Here is a 20,950-nt window from a genome sequence, read left to right on the forward strand (position 1 = left end):
CCTCGTGAGCTCGGTTTCCGTTGGACCACCTGGCCCTTTATCCCATCTGTAGCTCAGACGGGGCATGAAGTAGGCGCTCAGGAGATGCATGTTGGATTGGGCTTAAGGCATTTTTCTTGTCCGCAGGACATGTTGCATGTGCTTGGAGCCAAAGAGGCACATGAGTTGACTAGAGAAGCAGTGGGGTGAGGTAGAAAGGTCTCTGTCCTAAGACTCAGGAAGGCTGGGTCCTGATTCCAGGTCTGCCACTTACAAGCAATAGGAACTTGGTCACGTATGTTTTCTGAAGCAAAGTCTCCTTCTCTGGAAAATGGGGTCACGGGCCCTGGATAAACATGGAGGCGCTCTGCAATAGGAAGGCGGGTGTATAAGCTGGACAGCCTGGCCTTGCATCCAGCGGATTATGGGCACTTCTGCAGGCTCTTGGCATCGTAGCATTCCAGTCACCAAGTCTTACTGAGGGCTGAGATGGGACAGCAGCCCCCTCCTTACCCACGGGGAACATATTCCAAGACCCACCGTGGATGCTGAAACTGCAGATAGTACCGAACCCTAGACATACTATGTTTTCTCCTTTATAAAGATACCTGTGATAAAGTTTAATTTATAATCTAAGCACAGTAAGAGGTTAACAGCCACAACTCACAATAAAATGGGACAATTATAATATCGTGTAATAAAAGTTATGTGGATGTGGTCACTTGGTTCAGGGGACCCCTTGCTGAAGTCTCTGTGTAGGTTAGAGGTTCAGTGCTGTCTGGTACCACAGGTTGCTGACAGTCAGAGCTCCTGCTCTGTTCTTCCAGCCACACGTTTAATACCGTTTCCATCTTAATAAACACTTATCATGCACCGAGGCTGTAACTTTTGCAGTTTAAGGTGCGACAGCAAAACTAGCATAATTTTTTTCCATAATCCCATAGATCTTAGCAACCTCAGCATAAGATTTTGTTTTCTTTCCTTAAGCTGAGAACTTTCACTGTTTCACTTCAAGGAAGCACTTTATGTCTTCTCTTAGGCATGTCCGAATCGCCAGCACCACTACTCTTAACACTTGGGGTCCATTAGTAAAATAAGGGTGACTTGACCATAAGCACTACGATGCTGTGACAGTCAAATAACCGAGGTGGCTACTATGGGACTAAGAGGTGGGGAGCGTGTACAGTGTGGGTCCGCTGGACAAAGGGATGAGTCGCATCCCAAGAGATTTCATCTCGCTACTCAGAACAGCACACAGTTTAAAACTTAGGACTTATCTCTGAAATTTTCCATTTAATATCTTCGGGCTGCGATTGACTGCGGTAACTGAAACCATACATAGAAGGTGAAACCCGGGATAAGGCGGGAGGTGAGGGGGGGTATTGTTTTTCTCACTTATGATGAAATTTCAAGGTAACTTTATCCGGTCATTTCAGATATTTGTGTTCCTGACATCCTGGAGTAAACCGTTTATATTTGTTTAGGATGGCTTAGTAGCAATGGCCGCGGAGACAGAGAGCCCTGGGCCACTCTGTGTGTGTGAAGACCATTCCGGCAAACGGGGAAGATGGTTTTAGGAGGTAGACGCTAGAAGGAGGGAGACCTGATATATGGGGTGACAGTCTGGGACTCATAGTGTTCTTAATAGGATAAATCCTGAGTCAGTTTGAATGAGAGGATTGGGGCTGTTGCTATGGTCCATGCCGGTGATGGGCCTGATAGAGAGTGATAGAGCCGTGAGAGAGAGAGGGAGCCTTTCTGAAGTCGGATGCAGAGGGACATGCCATCTGATGGATGTGGAGCCAGGGAGACACGGGAGAGCCTCGTGTGCCTGCCAGGAGATGGCTCCTGAAGTCATTTCACTGCCCAGATGTCGTGCCTTCTGTTTTGGTTCATGACTAGGATGTATAGCTCGACTGGCACACTCACCCACAGCCTATTTCCTCCTTTCAAACCTGCCTGTGATGCCTCATGTCTTATGCTATTGAGTCTAATGAGGCTTGGATGGATTGGCTTGTATCTTCTTTGTTCTTCTAGGGCCTGTAACATTGCAGTTAAGACATTGCCAGGTGCCTCTTATCTAAGAGGGTCAGGATATTTGGGGGGACAGTTGAGACATCAGCTGTCCAGCAGCCTTCTTTATCAGGAGCATGGCCGGGCACCTCTGACTGACTGTCCAGCAAAGATATCACAGTGTCCATACCTTTCCCTGCTGGCTGCCTGCCTGACCCAGTCTTTAGCTGGCAACTCAGTACTCGTATTTTATACATGGTTTTGGTTATTTTTAGCTGCTGTCAGATCTGAAGGAGCTGCTACAGAAAGACATGCCCACTCAAAACCACTGATTGTTGGTCCTTGTGAAAAGTGATGGGTTGAGCCCCACCGGGTGTGGCTAGTGGTTGAGCATTGATCCAGGAACCAAGAGGTCACTGGTTCGGTTCTCAGTCAGGGCACACGGCTGGATTGTGGGCTCGATTCCTAGTAGGGGGTGTTCAGGAGGCAACCGATCAATGATTCTCTCTCATCATTGATGTTTCTATCTCTCTCTCCCTCTCCCTTTCTTTCTGAAATCAATTTTTTTAAAAAAGTTGGTGGGTTGAGATGGGGGGAAGAAAAACCAGGCGGCGTGGATGCAAGGCTGATGGGTACCCCTCTCTGCCCTGCTGTGTTTGGGGACAGCTTGCTCTATGTGTCTTTAAGTAGATGGAGCATCATGGGATTCCAGAATGGTGATCTGGACTTAGTAAGGTTTTACGTTTTGTATATTCTGCTTTGGAAGGCAGGGAGATACTGGCATTGCTGCCCCATGTTTGGATGCCGTTGCTTTCCGGGAAGGACTTACTTGGTGAGGACTTCCTGTAGCTATTCCCCTCCAGACTTTGTGACCTCAGTGTACGCCAACACCTAGAATAATGGCTGGAATTTGATGCGCAATTGGTAAATATTTGTTGAATGAATGGATTCGTCACAGAGGGGGAGACCTAGTTGACTGTGAGCTGACAAGGAGTGGCTTCTAGTCTGGTCATAGTAATGGATCACCTATTGTAACCACTAGACAGCACTTTACACAACAGCCACACAACTGTGTTTAGGGAAAGAGCCTTGGAAGTAGAGCACCCTTCCTAGGTGCTTGTTCCTGGGATACTTCATCTGAAAAGATTTTAACGAGGGTATTCTCATTTTCAGCCTGCCGCTTATGAAATATCAGTCTATTGTTGGTGCACAGCCCATCTGGAAGGTCTGTTTCTTGGCCCCAGACCCCATACACATCCCTTATTCATCTGTCCTCCCTCCCTCCCTTCCTTCCTTCCTTCCTTCCTTCCTTCCTTCCTTCCTTCCTTCCTTCCTCCCCCCATCCTTCTATCCTTCCATCTGTGCAGCAAACAGGCATTTATGGAGCTGCTGTGTGCCAACCAGACACTGCTTTGGGATGGAGGAGAGGTGGTGCTCAGATGAACACGGCTGGTCCTGCCCTCAGGGAGTGTTCAGTCTGAAGTCAGTAACAGGAGCACAGGCAACTGCGGTGCAGTGTGATAAGTGTGAATGTGATAAGGGGGGGGTGGGGAACAAGCTGCTGAGGAGGGAATGTTTGGGCTAAGCCTGAGATGACAGTTTGCGGGCTTCTAGGGGCTGCCCCAGGTGGGATGTGCTGGCTGGCAGTGCAGGTGAGTTCATTATCTGGAGCCTTCTCAGTGTTGAGAGTGTCCACCCTGCAGACTGGGAGGAGTGAGAAGTGGTGGGTTCAAGTGCTGTGGCCTTGACCCTGCTGTCTTCGTCCCACCCCTAACCCACTGGGACTCTGTTCTGAGGACCCCTCTATTTCAGTCCTCATCATTTTTACCAGCTTCTTTTGAGAGCTAGAAAGGGCCATTGGGAATTCTCTCTTCCAGCAGAAGAGACCAAAGAACATGCTTGATGAAGGGAGCTGGGTGGGGGAAAGTGTTTCTAAGTGAGTAAAAATAGATTTCCTATCCACCAGCCCTCTGTCTGCCACCTCTAAGTCCAGCTGAGGGTCTACCAGCAGAGGAGCCCGTCTGGCTTGGCAGAAGGCACTCACCGCCCCGAGACGGGTTCTTTTCCCAGCAGCCACCTTGAGCTCTTTCTAAATTAAGAACCATTTTAGAAACACATCAGAAAAGCAAGACTTGGAATGACCTAGACGGGAACTTGGGCTGACCTCCCTCATTTGGCATGTGTAGAACTGTGTTTTTTCAGTCCATACTCTCTGTGTGTTAAAATTACATGCCGAATGGTGGGGAGGAGGTTGGCTATGGGACCAGTTGCGTGTGGTGGCCCTGTATATTCAGGGCATCACTTCTGATTTGCAGCTGCAGGAGAAGCCCAGAGTGGCCACGAGGATTTGGGGGAATTATGAATGGTTTCAGGTCACCTTTAGTGGTGCATCTGGGCCTAGAGCACGGGTCTCTTGCTCCCTCCCAGCCCAATTCATATATATATTTTATTTCAGAGAAGAAGGGAGAGGGAGAGAGAGATAGAAACATCAATGATGCTAGAGAAAATCATTCATCAGCTGCCTCCTGCAAGCCCCGCATTGGGGATCGAGCCTGCAACCTGAGCATGTGCCCTGACTGGGAATCAAAATGTGACCTCCTGGTTCATAAGTCGACACTCAACCATTAAGCCACACCAGCTGGGCCCGGTCCAATTCTTTTTGCGATGTTCTGCTGCTCAAGCTGTATTCTAACTAGTTTTATCCCAAGGAAACCTGCTAATGAATCATTGGCACGGTGGAACACAGCTATTCTAGTTTTTGCAGATTTCCTGTTTATATCGAGTGATCCATGAACAACGTGTACATATTTCTATGTAATTGGAATCACAGCTTCTTCTTCCTTTCTAGTCTACTTATCGAATGCTGGTAGTTTAGAACATTGCTCTGTATTTCTTGCCATTGGCAGTTGGATCTAGTGCTGTGGAGAGAGAGGCCAGGGGGGCGAGATTCTGTGTCGGGGGGGGGCGGGTGTTCTTTACCAGGAGGTACATAACAGCTGGTTGTCTTCCGTTGGGATGCTAGTATCCTCTGGTACCCAATGCTTAGCGCCTGCCAAGTTGCAAATTTGAGATATTGCAGTTCTTGTATTCCTTCTTCGTTTATTTGTTGGAAATAAATGAAAAACTCAGCCCATCTACTATTTACGAAAGCTTTATTGAGATTCACACACAATACACTTCACCTGTCTGGAGTGTACAATCCAGTGGCTTTTAGTATATTCTTAGAGTTGTGCATCTGTTAACACAATCATTATCTTAGAACATTTCATTAACCCCCGCCGTCCTCACCCCCCAAAAAAGCTCTACTCACCTGAGTGGCCACCCCACAAACGCCGCAGCCATAAGCAAACCCTACTCTAATTTCTATCTCTGGATTGACCTGTTCTGGACATTTCACTTACTATGTGGTCCTTCATAACTGGCTTCTACTTAGTTTTCAATTTCCAGGGTCCATCCATGTTGTAGCATGTGTCAGAACTTCATTCCTTTTTATGGTGAAATACTGTTTCTGTTTTGTGGATGAGGCCACAGTTTATTTATCCATTCACTGGTTAATAGACACTTGGGTTGCTTCCACTTTGGGGCCATTATGAATAACGCTGCTCTGAAGGTTTTTGTACAAGTTTCAGTGTGAACATCATGTTGTCATGCTTTTTGAATATAGACCTAGGAGTGGAATTGCTGAGGCCAATGGAAGCCATGTTTTACCGTCTGAGGACCTTTTAGGCTGTTTCCTAAAGTGGCTGCACAATTTTTCATTCCCAGCAGCAGTTCCTGAGGGTTCCAGGTTCTCCAAGATTTGTTCTCTGTCTTTTTGATGATAGCCATCCAAGTGAGGGGTCTCGTTATGGTTTTGCTTTGCATTTCCCCAGTGACATTGAGCACCTTTTCATGGGCTTATGGAGAACTCTCTTTCTCCATCCTTGGCTCCTTCTGTAATGGGGTGTTTGCCTTTCTATTGAATTGCAATAGTCCTGTAGTCTAGATAGAAATCCCTTATCAGACATGTGATTTGCCAATGCTCCCATTCTGGGTTGTGTTTGGACTTTCTTGACGTCTTTGTGTCCTTTGAAGCACCCAAGCTTTACATTTTGATGATGTCCAGTTTATTTTTTTATTATTGAATTGCAGTAGTCCTGTAGTCTAGATAGAAATCCCTCATCAGACATGTGATTTGTCAATGCTCAGACTTTCTTGACGTCTTTGTGTCCTTTGAAGCACCCACGCTTTACATTTTGATGATGTCCAGTTTATTTTTTTATTTTCCTGCTTATGTTTTTGGTGTCACATCTAAGAAACCATTGCCTAATCCAAGGTCATGAAAATTCACGCCTATGTTTTATTGTGTTTTATCCTGAGAGTTTCATACTTTCAGGTCTTTGATGCACTTTGAGTTAATTCTTGTATATGCGTCATCTACTCTTTGATTACCTAGGGCTACAATAAAGACAGGATCAATGTTTGATTCCCCCCCCCCCGCCTTTATTTACCAGTTTTCAAGGTGTTGGTTCCTTAATATCCTTGTGTGGTGGGTTTTTGTTTAGATTTAATCATGAGTTTGTATTATACTACAGCCAATTAAAAATTTTAAAATTTTGCATCCTGTGTCACATACATATATATGCAAAATACAGAGAAAAGTGGTTTTTAAAAATCTTTTTGTTTCTTACCCGACTGTCATGTCCTAAATCTTCATCTATCCACTTGCTTTCCAGAAACATGCCAAAGGCCAGGACCTGTTTGATCAGATCGTGTACCACCTGGACCTTGTGGAAACAGACTACTTCGGCCTCCAGTTCCTCGACTCTGCCCAGGTCGCGGTATGTCTTCCTTTGATTCCTTTCAGGGCAGATCAGCTTTTCATTGCTAATCACAGATCCACAGCGGCTAGAAATTGGTAGAGGAACATAGGAGTGAAACTGTGATGTTGCCATGACGAGCATTGGGATGCTGGTGATGGTGCTCCAGTAAGATGCACTGACGATGCCCCACCCTTCAGGTGGCCAACAACCGGGAGAGGAAGAGGGAAGGAACATTTATCTCGCGCACGGGGATGCATTAGGGAAGCACTTCCACGTGTAGGGATGCAGTGTGGGCACATTTCTCGAATAGGTAGACACCATTGTGAGAATTCTTCCGGTGGAGCTGCTGCTATTTTTAACCAGCAGAAGGGGCTGCACCACCATCCTCTGGTGCAGACTTGCTGGGCGTGGAGAGCAGGTGCTGTGAACCGGGCTGAGCCCCAGCCAGCTCGGGGCGGGGCAGTCGGAGCAGGTCTTGGCATTGCTCGAGAACCATCTTGCAGGCTCCAGGAGGTGGTGTTAGGTCAGCAAAGACTTCCCTTGCTTTGCCTGAGACAGAAGTGTTCACAGTGGAGAGGCTCACGCCACCCCTTAGAATCCCTCATGTAGAAAGCAGGAATGACTTCAGGTCTCCCTCCCAACAAAATCTAGCTTTGGGTTTCGAAGGTAATGTATTCAACAATCTAAAAATATTTAGTGAGTGCCTCTCCTGCATGGGCCCCATTCTGAGCACTTTGGATAAAGCAGTGAACACAAATACAAGGTGACAGGTAGTAATAAGTGTGAAGAAATATAAAGCAGAGTAAGGGATAGATAGGATAGGGGGCGGTGCTATGGTAGTATGTGAAAAGGTGGCTCCCCTGCTCAGGCGGCATGGCTCAGTGTTTGAGCATCGACCTATGAAACAGGCGGTCAAGGTTCGATTCCCTGTCAGAGAACATACCCAGGTGGTGGACTCGATCCCCAGTAGGGGGCGTGCAGGAGGCAGCGGATCAGTGATTCTCGTTGATGTCTGTCTCTCTCTCCCTCTCCTTTCCTTTCTGAAATCAACAAAATATATTTTTAAGAAAAGAAAAAAAGGTGGGTTCCCCTGATAGGAGATGTTTAAGCTAAAAACCAGGAGCTCCTCATATGTGGTGAAGCCTTTCTACCCGAAAAACACTTTTTATTACATCTTGGGAGCCCCACGTGACGGTTGTAAAGTGAAGATGCTCAAAATCGATGCCTGGGAGTTGGGTCTGCCTGAGACTGTTAGTGTGATGCTGAGCATGCAGATGATACAGTGGAATCAGGACTTCAATCTATCCTAGTTACAGTATCTCTTTGAGCTAGTGGTCCCGATTCTTCTCCATTTCCCATCTGCAGACTCTCACTCCAGCCCACCAGGGCCCCGGGGAGGGGCAGACCAGCCCTTCTCTTTCCACCTTCCTGCCCAATTCCCTGCCCTCTGACCTCAGCAATGTTCTCCCCATCCCTCAAGGCTCTGGCCACCTCAGAATTCAAGTTGTTGATCCTTCTAAATATTCTGGACACTGTTTCCTCTCATTGAAGCTTCATCTGACCAAACCTCACCCAGAGGCACTCTGGGTCTTGTCACCACTCCAAGTTCCGGAATTCTGTGGTCCCCCATTCCACGATCACTTCCCTTGATTCCATCTTTCCAGGCCCTCTACATCTGGCCTCGGCCTTGACGATCCCCTCCTGCCTCATTCTCCCCTCTCCCGGCCGCCCGCTGCCCTTGCCTTCTTTCAGGCTTGGCAAAGCCTCGGCCATCTCACCTGTGTCCTCCGGTGCCCTTTGATTCTCCTGTCCCCGTGACTGTCCCTGGAACCCCCTTTGACATTCAGGCCCATCTGTTTGCTCTGCTGCTTCTCCTGGTTGCCAAGCATTGCTGGAGAGTCACGGCTGTGCCTGTTGGCACCTGTTGGCACCAGCACAGATCACAGTTTCAGAGAAGTCCAAACCCCCGAGCTCCTTCTGGAGCCTCATTAGCCCCTCATGGACTCTTTCCCACCCCCAAATATGGTTTTTTATTTTTTGTCTTTTTTCTTAGAGAGAGAGAGAGAGAGAGAGAGAGAGAGAAACATTAATTGGTTGCCTCCTGCACACACCCCAACTGGGATTTGAACTCACAACCAGGGCATGTGCCCTGACCCGGGAATTGAACAATGACCTTTCAGTGCACGGGCTAACACTCTAACCAACCGAGCCACACCTGCCAGGACCCCAATGTACTCTTATGTGCCCCACAGTTCCCTTTCTAAATCTTGATCACAAACATGTAATCCAGTCCCCATAAAACTTCAAATTGGCCTTACCTCCTCCTGAGAAGACTGAGCTCATTTCGCTCAAATTCCTGGTTTTTTTTTCCCCTGAAGACAAACCATTCCTCCTTGCCATTTTGTCTTAAGGGAGTAGCCTATTTCTCCAGCGTTTTTTCCCCAAACCTACAAGGACAGTTCCATTTCCAGCTGCTTCTTCCTGAGTTCTGTCCCCAGCACCAGACACTCGTCAGCTCTCCTCTTCCCTGAAACTCTTCTCTATTCTGCCTTCTCCTGTGTCTTTAACCTGTGGAATACCGTGTGGTGGCTTTGACTTCATTATATCTGTGGCCCTGGGCTAGCAGTCACACCTGGGCCTTGTTTCTGGCTCTGCCCCCGACTCATTTGGCGGGTTTTAGACAAGTCTTTGTTCTCAGTTTCCTTATCTGTAAAATGGGTTTCTTGGACCTATTCTCCCAAAAGCTCTTCCCGTTCTAATACTCAGTGATTCCGAGTCTAGAGAGGAGGCAGGCATGTCTGCCTCACACATCTTTTCTTAATTAGAAGGGAGGAGCTCTCTCTCATTTCTGCCATTAGAGCCAAGTGCCCATTGCCCTGGTGGCACGACCTCCTCCCCAGATGACCCCTCTCCAGCCACTCGGATTCCCAGAAAGCCAAAGATGCGACTCCATTTCGAAAGACTTTACCGTGGACGTCTGCTCGCTTGGCTGCCAGCTGTCCCATCCTCCGGTGCCCTGTCACCGTGCGGCAGGAGGTGTGTTCACAGCGGGATCCAGGCTTCCTTCCCAGGTCAGACACGTACAGATGCTAGCTCTCTGCAGGCCCTAAAGCCTTTCCAGGATCCCGCTCTGTGAACGGATGTGATTTTCTTCCCCCCAAAAAGCAGGTACAAGGTCCTCATCTGCCCGATTCTAGGACCCAGGAGCGTGTGGCCCCAGCAGCCCCAGGCCCCTTCTGCTAATCGGTGTGATTTCTAACCTGGGCTCCTTATAGGCCGGGTGCAGGTCATGCCTGCACTCACTGCTGGGCCTTTGTTGGTGCTGGTTCCCCTCCTGGAATGCCCTTTCTCAGCCCCTTTCAACTTCTGGCCACCCTTCAAGACCATCTCAGGTGACACTCCATCACGGAGCACATCCTGAGCTCTCAGAGGGTTTTCCTCCACTGTGTGAACCGCTGAGCTTATTTTGCCTTCTGGGACAGCTTGCTCGTTTGGCCTGGGGATCTTATTTGTGTATATAAATAAACAAAGCCTTTCTGATTAGACCCGAAGACATAGGATTTCCTCTTCTTCGCTGGGTCTATCTTGGTGACTTACAGAGCTGTGCCAAGAGAACCTGAGAACCTCAGTCGTTAGACCCAGAAGAGATGTTAGGAGCCACGTATTTCCATCTTCTAGATCAGAGGTGGGGAACATCCGGCCCGGGAGCCGCAAAAGGCCCGAGAAATCATCTGGTCTGGCCTTGCCAAGGCATTAGGTGCGAGTTAATGAAATGTTTGACCACACAGAGCAGGCTAATTTGTAAGTTCATAATTTTGTATGGCCAGCGAATGATGTTATAAATATCCAAATGGCCCTTGGCAGAAAAGGGGTTCCCCACCCCATTCTCAATGGTGAACCCAAAGCCTTAGACCTTGGCGAGTCACTCAGTGAGAAGCACAGCTTGACTCAAGCCCAGATTTTATGATTTCAGGTTCGAGTGCTCTTCTCGGCACTCTGGCTCTCGAGCCTCGGTCGTCGTCACTGTGGTGACATCTGCGTCACAGGGGCATTGAGGGGCTTTGTGAACTAAGGGAACGGAAGCGGTTTTGTAATCTGAGCTGGGTGTGGGTTTGCTCTTCCTAGCTGGACATTCTGAAGGGGACCAGAAGTCATCACAGCCCCAGAGATGACAGGCTGAGGTTGGCTGGGACCTGCAGGCTGTCTCTCCTGGGGGAGAACCCTTAGCAGTCTCCACAGGAGCCCTTCTGCTTCTGGGGTATCATGGCTTTTTCTGAGAACCTGGCACAGTGCTGTTGGTGGCAGGTGACTGGATGTGATGGCAGGTGTGTTTCTGGGGACAGTGGGATAATAGATGGGGGCCTGGCTTATTACTTCATAATTGAAGCTCCTGCAAGGATCGACACCCCCCCTCCCAGCCCCTGACATGCAAACCAGAGGGCTGGCCCAGGCAGAGCTCTTGGCACAGCTCTGAGTAAGTCACCAGCTCCGGGCCCAGCTCCCTGCAGAGCCAAGCCTGGTTTCCATAGTGCCCGGCCCAGCCCTGCAGCAAGGTCAGAGTCTATTGGCATCTCCTATTTTTAGCTGTTGGGGCTGGGGCCTCCTGTTTCCTTTCCCATGTCAAAGCGGGAAGTCCACCTGGGAATCCTCTCAGTAGACCTCGCTTTTAAACAGCTCCAAGCAGGGGCAAGGGTTCTGATTTCGCATATCAAAGCTTTCTTGGGAGAGCCTGCACCCCCCCACCCAGCTTTCTCACAGCTGCTATTTACTGAGTCCCCTCCCCCCCTCAACCCTCTCTGATTGAGGCATCTAACTACAGGCTTTACGTAATTCATGTCTAACATTCTTCATCACCGATCTGTACAGCTGACCAGGGGACAGACCCATTTTACAAATGATGACGCTGAGGCTCAGAGACACTAACTTGTGAACGTTAAAGTAAGGGACAGAGGTGCCACTCAGAACCTGACCACCTTCCAAAGCCCAGCACTTTCCTTCCATTGCACATGGTAACGTCACACACACACACACACACACACACACACACACACACACACACACTCTGAAAGAGAACATTCGGTCAATAGCTGTTAAGCAAACTTTGACTTGGAGCTTACTCAATGCCAAGCTCCATAGTGCGGAGGCGAGCTGGACCCTGCCGCTGCTGCCACATTCTGGGGAGGGAGCCAGACAAGTGGTTCTGGGAGTAGCGTGGTTCAGCCCCCCACTTTGGGGCCTGGAGGCCGACCGCCTCAGCACCATGGATGAGATGAACAAGGTGTCCCAGGGGGAGGGTGAACGTGGGGTGGCCACAGAGGATGAGGGGACTGCCAGCCAGCAGAGGAGCAGCCAGGATTTGAGGGGCAATGACCTCCTCATCAAGCAGGTGCAGCCCTGCCCATCGCCGGGCAGGTGTCCCACAGGTGTGGCCATTGTCAGTCCATTCCTCAGCCCCTCCCAACATAAAAGGGGGACGTTTTATGGTGACATGTTTTACAGCAGGAAGTGCAGAAAAGGTGATTTGGGCCTTTCTCTCAAGCCTTGGGAGGTGTTTTTCCTCCGGTCTTTGTAGTGTGGAATTGGGTCGGTGGGTGATGAGAGGCCCAACGCTGCGAGAGAAGGGTGAGGGTGTGTCATCGCTGGTGGTTGTCATCGCGTTTGCCACTTGTGTGGAGACCACAGAGCGATCCCTACTGCTTCCCATGTACTTGGAGGGGAAGTGGGGGAGTATAACACTAAGAGCGGAGTAAGTCACTGTCCTTCCATTTGGATGGTGCCTTATAGTTTCCATGGACACTCAGCTGATTCTTCAGTGTGCCAGGGGCTAGCTCAGTGCACAGAGGAGGACACCGAGGCTCGGGGCCCTTGCTCATAGCCACACACCAGGTGAGTGGCCGAGCTGGGGCCTGAAATGTGATCTGCCTCCTTCGTTTTAGTACACGTACCTGCGCAGCAGCTCCGGAAATGGCACGGCCGGTTTCTGAATGCCCGCAGGGCGAGTCTTCTCCTGCCCGGGTGCAAATACTGGTAGTGAATGGGAAGCTGTGGACAAATCCCCCAGGAAACCTCAAGTAGCTGGTGTGAATGGTGAGGAGGAGGAGGAGGAGAGATCCCTCCCATGGACGGAGCAGGCACTTCAAGCTGTGTGTGGTATGGAGATCCAGAGCTGGCTGCTGACTCGGCGGGAGTTAGACTCCTGCCTCCTCCTCGTTAGCGCTGTGATCCTGGGCACCTCATGCACCTTCTCCACGGCCGCCTGGCCACCTTCATCGGCTCTGAGGCCTCAGAAAGAAATGGATGTGATAGGTCCAATGTGTTTTGTTTTCTTCCCACACCACCCAACAATGAATTCTGACACTGTCTGCCTGGAGGTAGCTCAGATCCCGCAGGTTAAGGGCTCAGTCCCACAAGATATCCCCGCCAAGCCCACACACATTTCAGGCACCAATCACAAGATTTTAGGCAGTGACGTTCTACAGCCAGCCTCACGCGGTTCATACCCAGTTCTGTTGCACAAGTAGAGCAGGTGGGCTTTGCCAGGTCATCTCACATCAGGGTTTATGGGAAGGGTTTTGCCCTTGGATGAGACTTGGGTGAGAAATTCACATCAAAAACCCCCTTTCTAGTACCCATTAGAGTTTTTGAGTTAAATGTCTTGCCCTTTGAGCTCAAAAATGCACCTGTCTGTTTCCAGTGATGCTTTAATCGTCTGTTAAGAGGGCTGGAGCCAGTTGCCGGGGCCTTTGCTGACAGGCGGCCTGGATGTATTTAGCCAGGATGCAGGTGAACATCTGAGACAGGTCCTGCTGCTACAGGCCTCCGAACCAAACCCAGGGTTCGATTTACTAAATGCACATAGGGCCTTAGTGCCGGGTGTTTGTTACGAGGTAGTTTTGTGGCATAAAGTACCAGCGATCAGAGTCTGGTCAGCTCCCACAGCTAAGAAGAAGGTTAGGTCACTTTGAACTGGTTGGATACAAGATCGGTTTTATCAGCTCTCATTTTAGGATGGTGACTGGGTTTCCAGTTGCATCTGAACGCCACAGGGTCAAGGAGCTTTGAAAAGGGAGCTGTTTCTGATTCCTTTCCCAGCTTAGCAAGCCCCGGACTTTTCACAGGCCTCCATCCTGGCAGGTCCTGCTCTGGGCAGGGCTCCAGGCGGCTGCTGGGCAGGAAGGATGGAGGCCAGCCTGCATGGATAAGGGAGCTCCTTCAGCAGCGTGGCCAGAGGGAAAAGCAGCCTGCTGTCCAGTAGAGGCATCTAGCCGTGATCTGTCTGAGTTAACGCCGGCTGCAGACGGCTGGCCGGTAAACTGTGAAATTGAGATTTTGCAGAGCTCAGAGAGCAGTTTTCAGAAGGGGCCGTGGATGTGTCACGATCGCCAAGGTCATTCGGACCCATTCGTTCCTGGGCAAGGAGAGGATGGGGGAGGACTTTAGCCCTAAGTATTTAATGGGCACCTGGCACCTTTGAGAAACACGCATGCTCTGAGATTCTGTTTCATGGATCTTGGTTGGGACCTGGGTATTTGTGAGTGTAATGCTCACCCAGGGGAAAACCACACCTACGGAAACGGGTTGGACTTGGATCAAGTTTAGGGTTGGATAATAGAGGAATAGTGGGCTTATACTTGTTCTGTCCAAAATGTGATAAGGAGACTTGAGATAGGAAAGAAATGGGGCAAAGCTCCTTTAAGCTCGGAGCCTCTGGGCTAATCAGCTTAGAAGGCTGGTGGCGGGAGAACTTCCTTGGCCTGGTAATGGTGAATTCATTTGAGAGTGAGAAGAGCAGGTTTAGTCATAGCCATTTGCATGATACTTACTTTGGCAGGAAAATACATATGATAATACTTTCATCAAGTCTGTATCTGCTCTCCTCCACGGGGCCAAGTCCAGGATTTTCAGCCTGGTGGAGGGCAGCAGCAAGACCTACTTCTAATGAGGCAAATGGATCATCAAAAACTGCCCGAGAGGCAAACGACCAATGAAAGGATAATGCAAATGTCCACCCAGCCTACCCCCAGGAAAATAATCTTCTTGGTAAAAGTAAAAAAAATAAAAAATAAAAAAAAATGCTTCAAACTCAAAAAAGGAAAAGAGTAAACAGTATTCATATCCCTGTATCCAAAAATAACCCCTTGAAATCTTTCTGGACATAGCTCGACAGAAAATACTAATTTTGTATAAATGGGGCCTGATTGTTTTCCTCTGACATTGTGCTGTGGGTCTCTTGCCACATCAGTAACTCTAGGCCCACATCAGTTTGAAAGGCGGAATAGTATTTCATTATATGGATGAGCCTTTTTTTTAAAATCCGTCTTTGTTGGTGGGCATTTAGGTCATTTCCAATTCAAAGCCACTCACAATGAGAGAAAGCCTCCTGTACATGTGCCTGTGAGATAGCATCGGCTGCGGTGATCTGCTGCGTTTGTGACACGGTTGCTTAGCCGGGGAGTGGAGAGGGGAGTGGAGATGACAGAAGCCCATGTTCTCCCACTGCACTGCTCACGGCTTATTGTATTATAACTCATCTGATATTTGCTTTTGTGTTTCCTTATCCTGCTCCTCCCACACAGCCCTAATGGGCTCTCTGGTGAGGGCTGGAGTACACACAGTGCTAATTTAGCCCCGTCCTTGCTCATTGTTAGAATGTGCCCGGTTCAGATCGCCTCTGGAAGTCTGTTGACAATGGGCAGAATGGCCTCTGGTTCTGAACAGCTGGTGAGAAACCCACTCTGTCTGTGTCCTTCCAGCTGATGCTCTAACCATGTGCATCCAGTGCACGGGAAGTGATGGGGAAAGTTTGCCTCACTTAAAATATGTGGACATTTATTGATGTCTCGGGAATCTAATAAGGGCCGGCTGAGTGCCACGCTCTTCGCAGAAATGATGACGTGACCCGACGGCCCTGCCCACCGGGGTTAGTTCCCACCGAGGGGCTCACAGTGTTACATTCCAAAAATGCCCATTTCCATGGAGGCTAAGCTTTCGAGGCTCATCGGGACTGCAGCCTCAAGAACTTTGATGTTACAGAAAACTGTTCTGTGTGGGTAATGGTTTTATAATTGCCTTGATGGGTAAGACTAAAGTGGTTGTTCTGGTAAAAACTAGAGGAAGTTGAATCGCCTTCATTGACCAGAACAAACGTTTCTCAGGCAAGTCCCTGCCTGTCTCCCCATCTTCATTGTGGCAAAAGAATAAAGGGGTCATGAATTACGGATTTATAATTTTAGAGAGAGTGGGAGGGGGGCAGGGGGGAAGATAGAGAAACATCGATGTGAGAGTGACACATCGATTGGTTCTGTGGCAAAAGAATAAAGGGGTCATGAATTATGGATTTATAATTTTAGAGAGAGTGGGAGGGGGACGGGCGGGGGGGAGATAGAGAAACATCGATGTGAGAGAGACACATCAATTGGTTGCCTCCCACACGCACCCGGACCAGCTCGGGAGATTGAGCCTACAACTGAGGCATGTGCCCTCAACTAGGAATTGAACCCAGGACCCTTGGGTCCGCAGGCTGATGCTCTAACCACTGAGCCAAATCTGCTAGAGCTGAGTTTTATAATTTTAGAGTTTAGGGCGACAATGACAAGACCAGAGTGTGATCAGGGCGTCTCAGCAGTGCAGTTTGTAGTCTTTACCAGATTAATAGACTTGGAATAATTAGGGAAGATTGATTGTAACTTGAACTCGGAAGGAAGAGGCCGTTGGCTCCACTGGCGAGAAGGGACTACACAGACCAGTTAGTTAAAGGGTTTTTAAGTTTTTTCAGGCTCCTCTTTGAAAAGCTTCTGGAAACTATGGGCCTTTTCCCCAGAAAAAAAAAATTCACTACGTGCATAAGTAGATTGTTTTTTTATACCTTCCCAAGGAGTTTGCAGATCCCCAGCCCAAGCACGCGTGATCCGGTCCAGCCTCTGGTTTTTACGGGTAGAATTACTATGGGTAGTGGAGGAGGGTAACTCGGGTCTGTATACTCTTGCTGATGCACTGTTCCTAAAGAAACATTTTTTTTTTCCTTTCAGCACTGGCTGGATCATTCCAAACCCATTAAAAAGCAGATGAAAAGTAAGTAAGCCGCATTTGGCCTTCTCATCTATTTCTTTTATCGAGAAAGCAAAGGTGCCAGTGTTTTGAGGTGTTCTGTTTTCGCCAGAACTCGGGAACTATTATTTAAAAAGATTCCATTTTGAGCGGATCATTTTTAATTTCTTAATTAAAAATTGAGAAATTAGAATTTCTGGCCACGTGTTCGAGTTTAGGATTTGAACAAGAGTCTTTAGTAGATACTAAAAAAAACACAGACTGTGCTCTCATTTAAAGTCATACGCCCCTGCCAGTGAGATCTGACTCACCTGCTGCTCAGAAGCAGGACCAGACATTGTCACAGTCCTTTCTGATGAGCGATAGAGTAGACTCAGAAAATGGGGCGCAGGAGGGCTCTGTGAGTCAGGCCCAGCTCTGGGGTTACCAGTGTGGTCCCTACCACATTTATTCAGTGTTGTGAATGCACGGGTCATCTTTTCAAATTCCATGGTATTTAGATTACAGAACACTTGGCTGTTTATGTGTCACTTTTCTGTAGCCCATTAGTATTTTGTAAAAAGTTAATATCCGTGTGGAGCATCATGGGAATCAGCAGGGAGAATGAAATGTCAACTCTTAGTAATTCCTCTTAGATCAAGCATGTCAAACTCAAAGGCTAACATGGGCCAGATAAACGAGGCATGCGTCCCGTGGGCCGTGAGTTTGACATGCTTGCTCTAGAGCAGCGGTTCTCAACCTGCGGGTCACAACCCCTTTGGGGGTCGAACGACCCTTTCACAGGGATCACCTAAGACCATCAGAAAACACATATATAATTACATATTGTTTTTTGTGATTAATCACTATGCTTTAATTATGTTCAATTTGTAACAATGAAAATACCTCCTGCATATCAGATATTTACATTACGATTCATAACAGTAGCAAAATTACAGTTATGAAGTAGCAGTGAAAATAATTTTATGGTTGGGGGTCACCACAACATGAGGAACTGTATTAAAGGGTCGCGGCATTAGGAAGGTTGAGAACCACTGCTCTAGAGGATCATGGTTTCCCTCCAGCAGGAGGTGCCCAGCCAAGCCACCGTTGCTGACGTGATTCTTTTTAGTTTTCCAGCCGAGGGTGGAAAAGAACTTACTAGCTTTGTTTGCCCTCCCAGGGTAGTGCTGAATGTGTTAATTTAATGTGTTTTTCCTTTTGTCCACTCCGCGATCTTCTTCAATCTTCCATCTCCAAATGTTTAGCTGGACCTGCTTATGCTTTGCACTTTCGAGTTAAATATTATTCTTCAGAACCGAACAACCTTCGTGAAGAGTTTACAAGGTAGGACAAGATGCAGAACAGAATCCACCCTCGTCGCACTTGCCTCACGTGTAGTGTATGGGTCTCCTAAACTGTGGGTTTGCCTCCCCCTCCCTCTGCTGCCTTCATATTCTGAGCAGGAGTTATGAGCACTTGGCCTGTGCTTATCTCTGTATTCTGTTGAAAATCCACACTTTGCTTAATTTGATCTTTTTCTTCGTGAGCCAGCGTGCAAAGATTTGTCATCTTCTCACATTTCTGTTTGGTTGACCTTGGGTGATTGGGGTAGTTGTTCTGTGGCACTTTATTTTTGTGCCTGGTAAGAAAAGGGATGGCAGGGATTGGAAGAGCCTTTCTCAGTCCAAAATTGCCATCTTATTTTTTTTTAAGGGACTGCACAATATTCCCTTGGTTGTTACAGTGCCAACGTTCTTAGAATCTCTTTGTGTTATCTTTCAGCCCCACTGGATTTCTTTTATGTCTGCCCGACTTCAGAAACAGTGTTGAAGCAAAAGAGACCTAAAACATTTTAAGCATGGGGTTTCCCTCCAGCTACCCTTTTATCAATGAGAGTCCCTGCCCAGTCCTGCCCGCTGTCCCAGAACCTCCTTGTCATTGTCTGTGATGGACAGTGGTGGTGCCGGGTAGTCCGTGGTTGACCACTAGCTTGGAGATGACCACCTAAGCAACACTTTCAAGACTGCTTATCACCCTTCACCTCCCTCTCCCCATCGGAGAGGCCTATGGGGCTCCTGGAGTTAGGTTTTCCTGTAGAAATTGGAAGATCGGGCCATGTCACACTGTCCTTCTTGATGGGAGTACTCAGTTCATTGGTGGTTAAGCACTTGTCGTAGGCAGGAACATTCTGGAATAGAACCTTCAGGCCCCCCGTTGATTTTTGGGGTCACCCACATTGTCCTATGTATGCCACGGAGAGTGACTTATTGGCATTGTTCTCAAAGTTCAAACAGATTAAATTATTCTAGTATTTTCCTTCCGAGTCCTTTATGAAACAGGCTGCTCCTAGCTGTCATCAAAGCCAGTGGTTCTGAACCAGGGTTGTGTGAATGAGAAACACGTGGGAAGCTTTTGAGCAAATCAGATTCCTGGGGACTCTGACTCCCTGGGTACGGAGTGGGGGGACCGCGGGCAGCCTTTTGGTTTTTACAAAGCACTCTAAAGTGGTTCCGATGCCCACGTGCATCTGGTCAGAAACTACTTGTTTAGGCCAAGACACTTAGTCTTTTTACTTAAGTGAACCCTACTTGTGTTATTTGCTTTCCCATTTTTTATTACTCCTGTAACCAGCAGCTGCAGTTTAGTTCCAGGATTTTTGAATTTTGTTCTGTGTGTGTGTGTGTGCATGCGCGCGCATACATGTCGACAGTTTTTTAAAAGACAGAGTCTGCAGTTAAACTGCATCAGGAAAAATGTCTTACGCAGCTGCTAACGACAGTCAGCTGTAAACTCTTTGATACAGTCAGATGCAGCCTTTCTGGACTCCCTGGTGGGGCTGGCTGAGGGCCCCACACGGTGGCTCCACCTGCCCATGTGATTGGACACGTCACATGCCTGCTGTGTATGAGCGCCGCATGCAGTGCTTGGCCCTCTCCCGGGACACGGAGGGGGTGTGGAGGCCGTCATTGGACCCTGCCGTGTCCCATGTTCCATCCTCCAAGTATCTTGCAAGTTCCTACATGCACTCACCTTCCTGCAGACGCGGGAGGAGATGCTTCCACCACGTTGGAGTTGGACCCCCTCCTTACAATGCAGAATTTGGGGTTGCATGCGGGGCGGGTTCATGCTGGGCAGTGGGGATCGAGTCGGGAAAGAGTGATCCTCTGTTGACTTTTGTATATGTTTGTCAGGTACCTGTTTGTTTTACAACTCAGGCATGACATTCTTTCAGGAAAGTAAGTACATTTTTGTTCTAACTCTTAAACCCAGGATAGATCACATAGTAGTATATTTCTAAATGATTCACTGTTTTTTGTTTTTGGTTTTTTTTTAACTCTCTTACCCTTGTTCCCTTTTCAAAATTCAAAAAAAAAAGTACGCCAGGCATTGTAAAGTGAGTCTAATACTTGTATCACTGTCATCATCTTATTTTAAATGGTTACTCTATGGCTTGAAGCATTTCCAAGAGCATTTAATATCTTAAGTGATGTGTATTTGGGAATTATTCTCTCCCTGATCACATCACTGCCCCATTCATAATGGCTTTTGTCGTATTTGCAAGCAAGATACGTTATTAGTATGTATACACTTACAAGTATTTGGACAGTCAAAAAGTTTCATTCATCACCATCGGCATCAGATAACGTAAAGAGGTAATGTCCTGATTCTGATAGAAAGAGGTTTAGACATCTCATCTCATTTCCTTTGCCCCCTTAAAAGTGGTTTTTAAACACGAGGCCTCTGGCTGCACAGTGATTGTTGAGGATAAGGAGCATGGGCATTGACCTGGTTGATTTTACACGCAGTGTTCATCTGTTTTAAAGACACAAGATTTACAGTCCTAGCTCTGACAGCGGTGTCATTTTTCAGCCTACGTATTGACTATTTTCTTGTATGTGAAAAACTTTTAAGACTCTACTGAATCTAAAACACAACACCTGATATCGACAAGAATACATTTTGATTTTGAATATAATCCGGAGGGAATTGAAAATGTGCTTTCTGAATTTGCAAACCCTCCATAGAATGCCTGCTATAAAATCCTTAGTAGAACGTACGCGATAGAACACGTAGATTGTACAGTGTATACATTTGCCTTCCTCAGCCATGCAATACAGATCTTTGAT

General features: G+C 47.9%; 1 protein-coding gene across 1 annotated transcript in view; it reads left to right on the forward strand.

Moving 5' to 3' along the window:
- EPB41L4B (erythrocyte membrane protein band 4.1 like 4B) overlaps window positions 1-20,950 on the forward strand; it is a gene marked incomplete at its 5' end in the record, with an annotated part of 112,829 nt that overhangs the window by 23,309 nt on the left and 68,570 nt on the right. Inside the window, 4 exons of the mRNA XM_014534454.1 lie at window positions 6,708-6,812; window positions 16,823-16,865; window positions 18,089-18,167; window positions 20,015-20,059. Of these exons, the coding sequence (XP_014389940.1) occupies window positions 6,708-6,812; window positions 16,823-16,865; window positions 18,089-18,167; window positions 20,015-20,059 (272 nt within the window). The remainder of the gene's footprint in view (window positions 1-6,707; window positions 6,813-16,822; window positions 16,866-18,088; window positions 18,168-20,014; window positions 20,060-20,950) is intronic.

The sequence above is a fragment of the Myotis brandtii genome, unplaced genomic scaffold, assembly GCF_000412655.1.
Source record: "Myotis brandtii unplaced genomic scaffold, ASM41265v1 scaffold13, whole genome shotgun sequence".
Classification (NCBI taxonomy): Eukaryota; Metazoa; Chordata; class Mammalia; order Chiroptera; family Vespertilionidae; genus Myotis; species Myotis brandtii.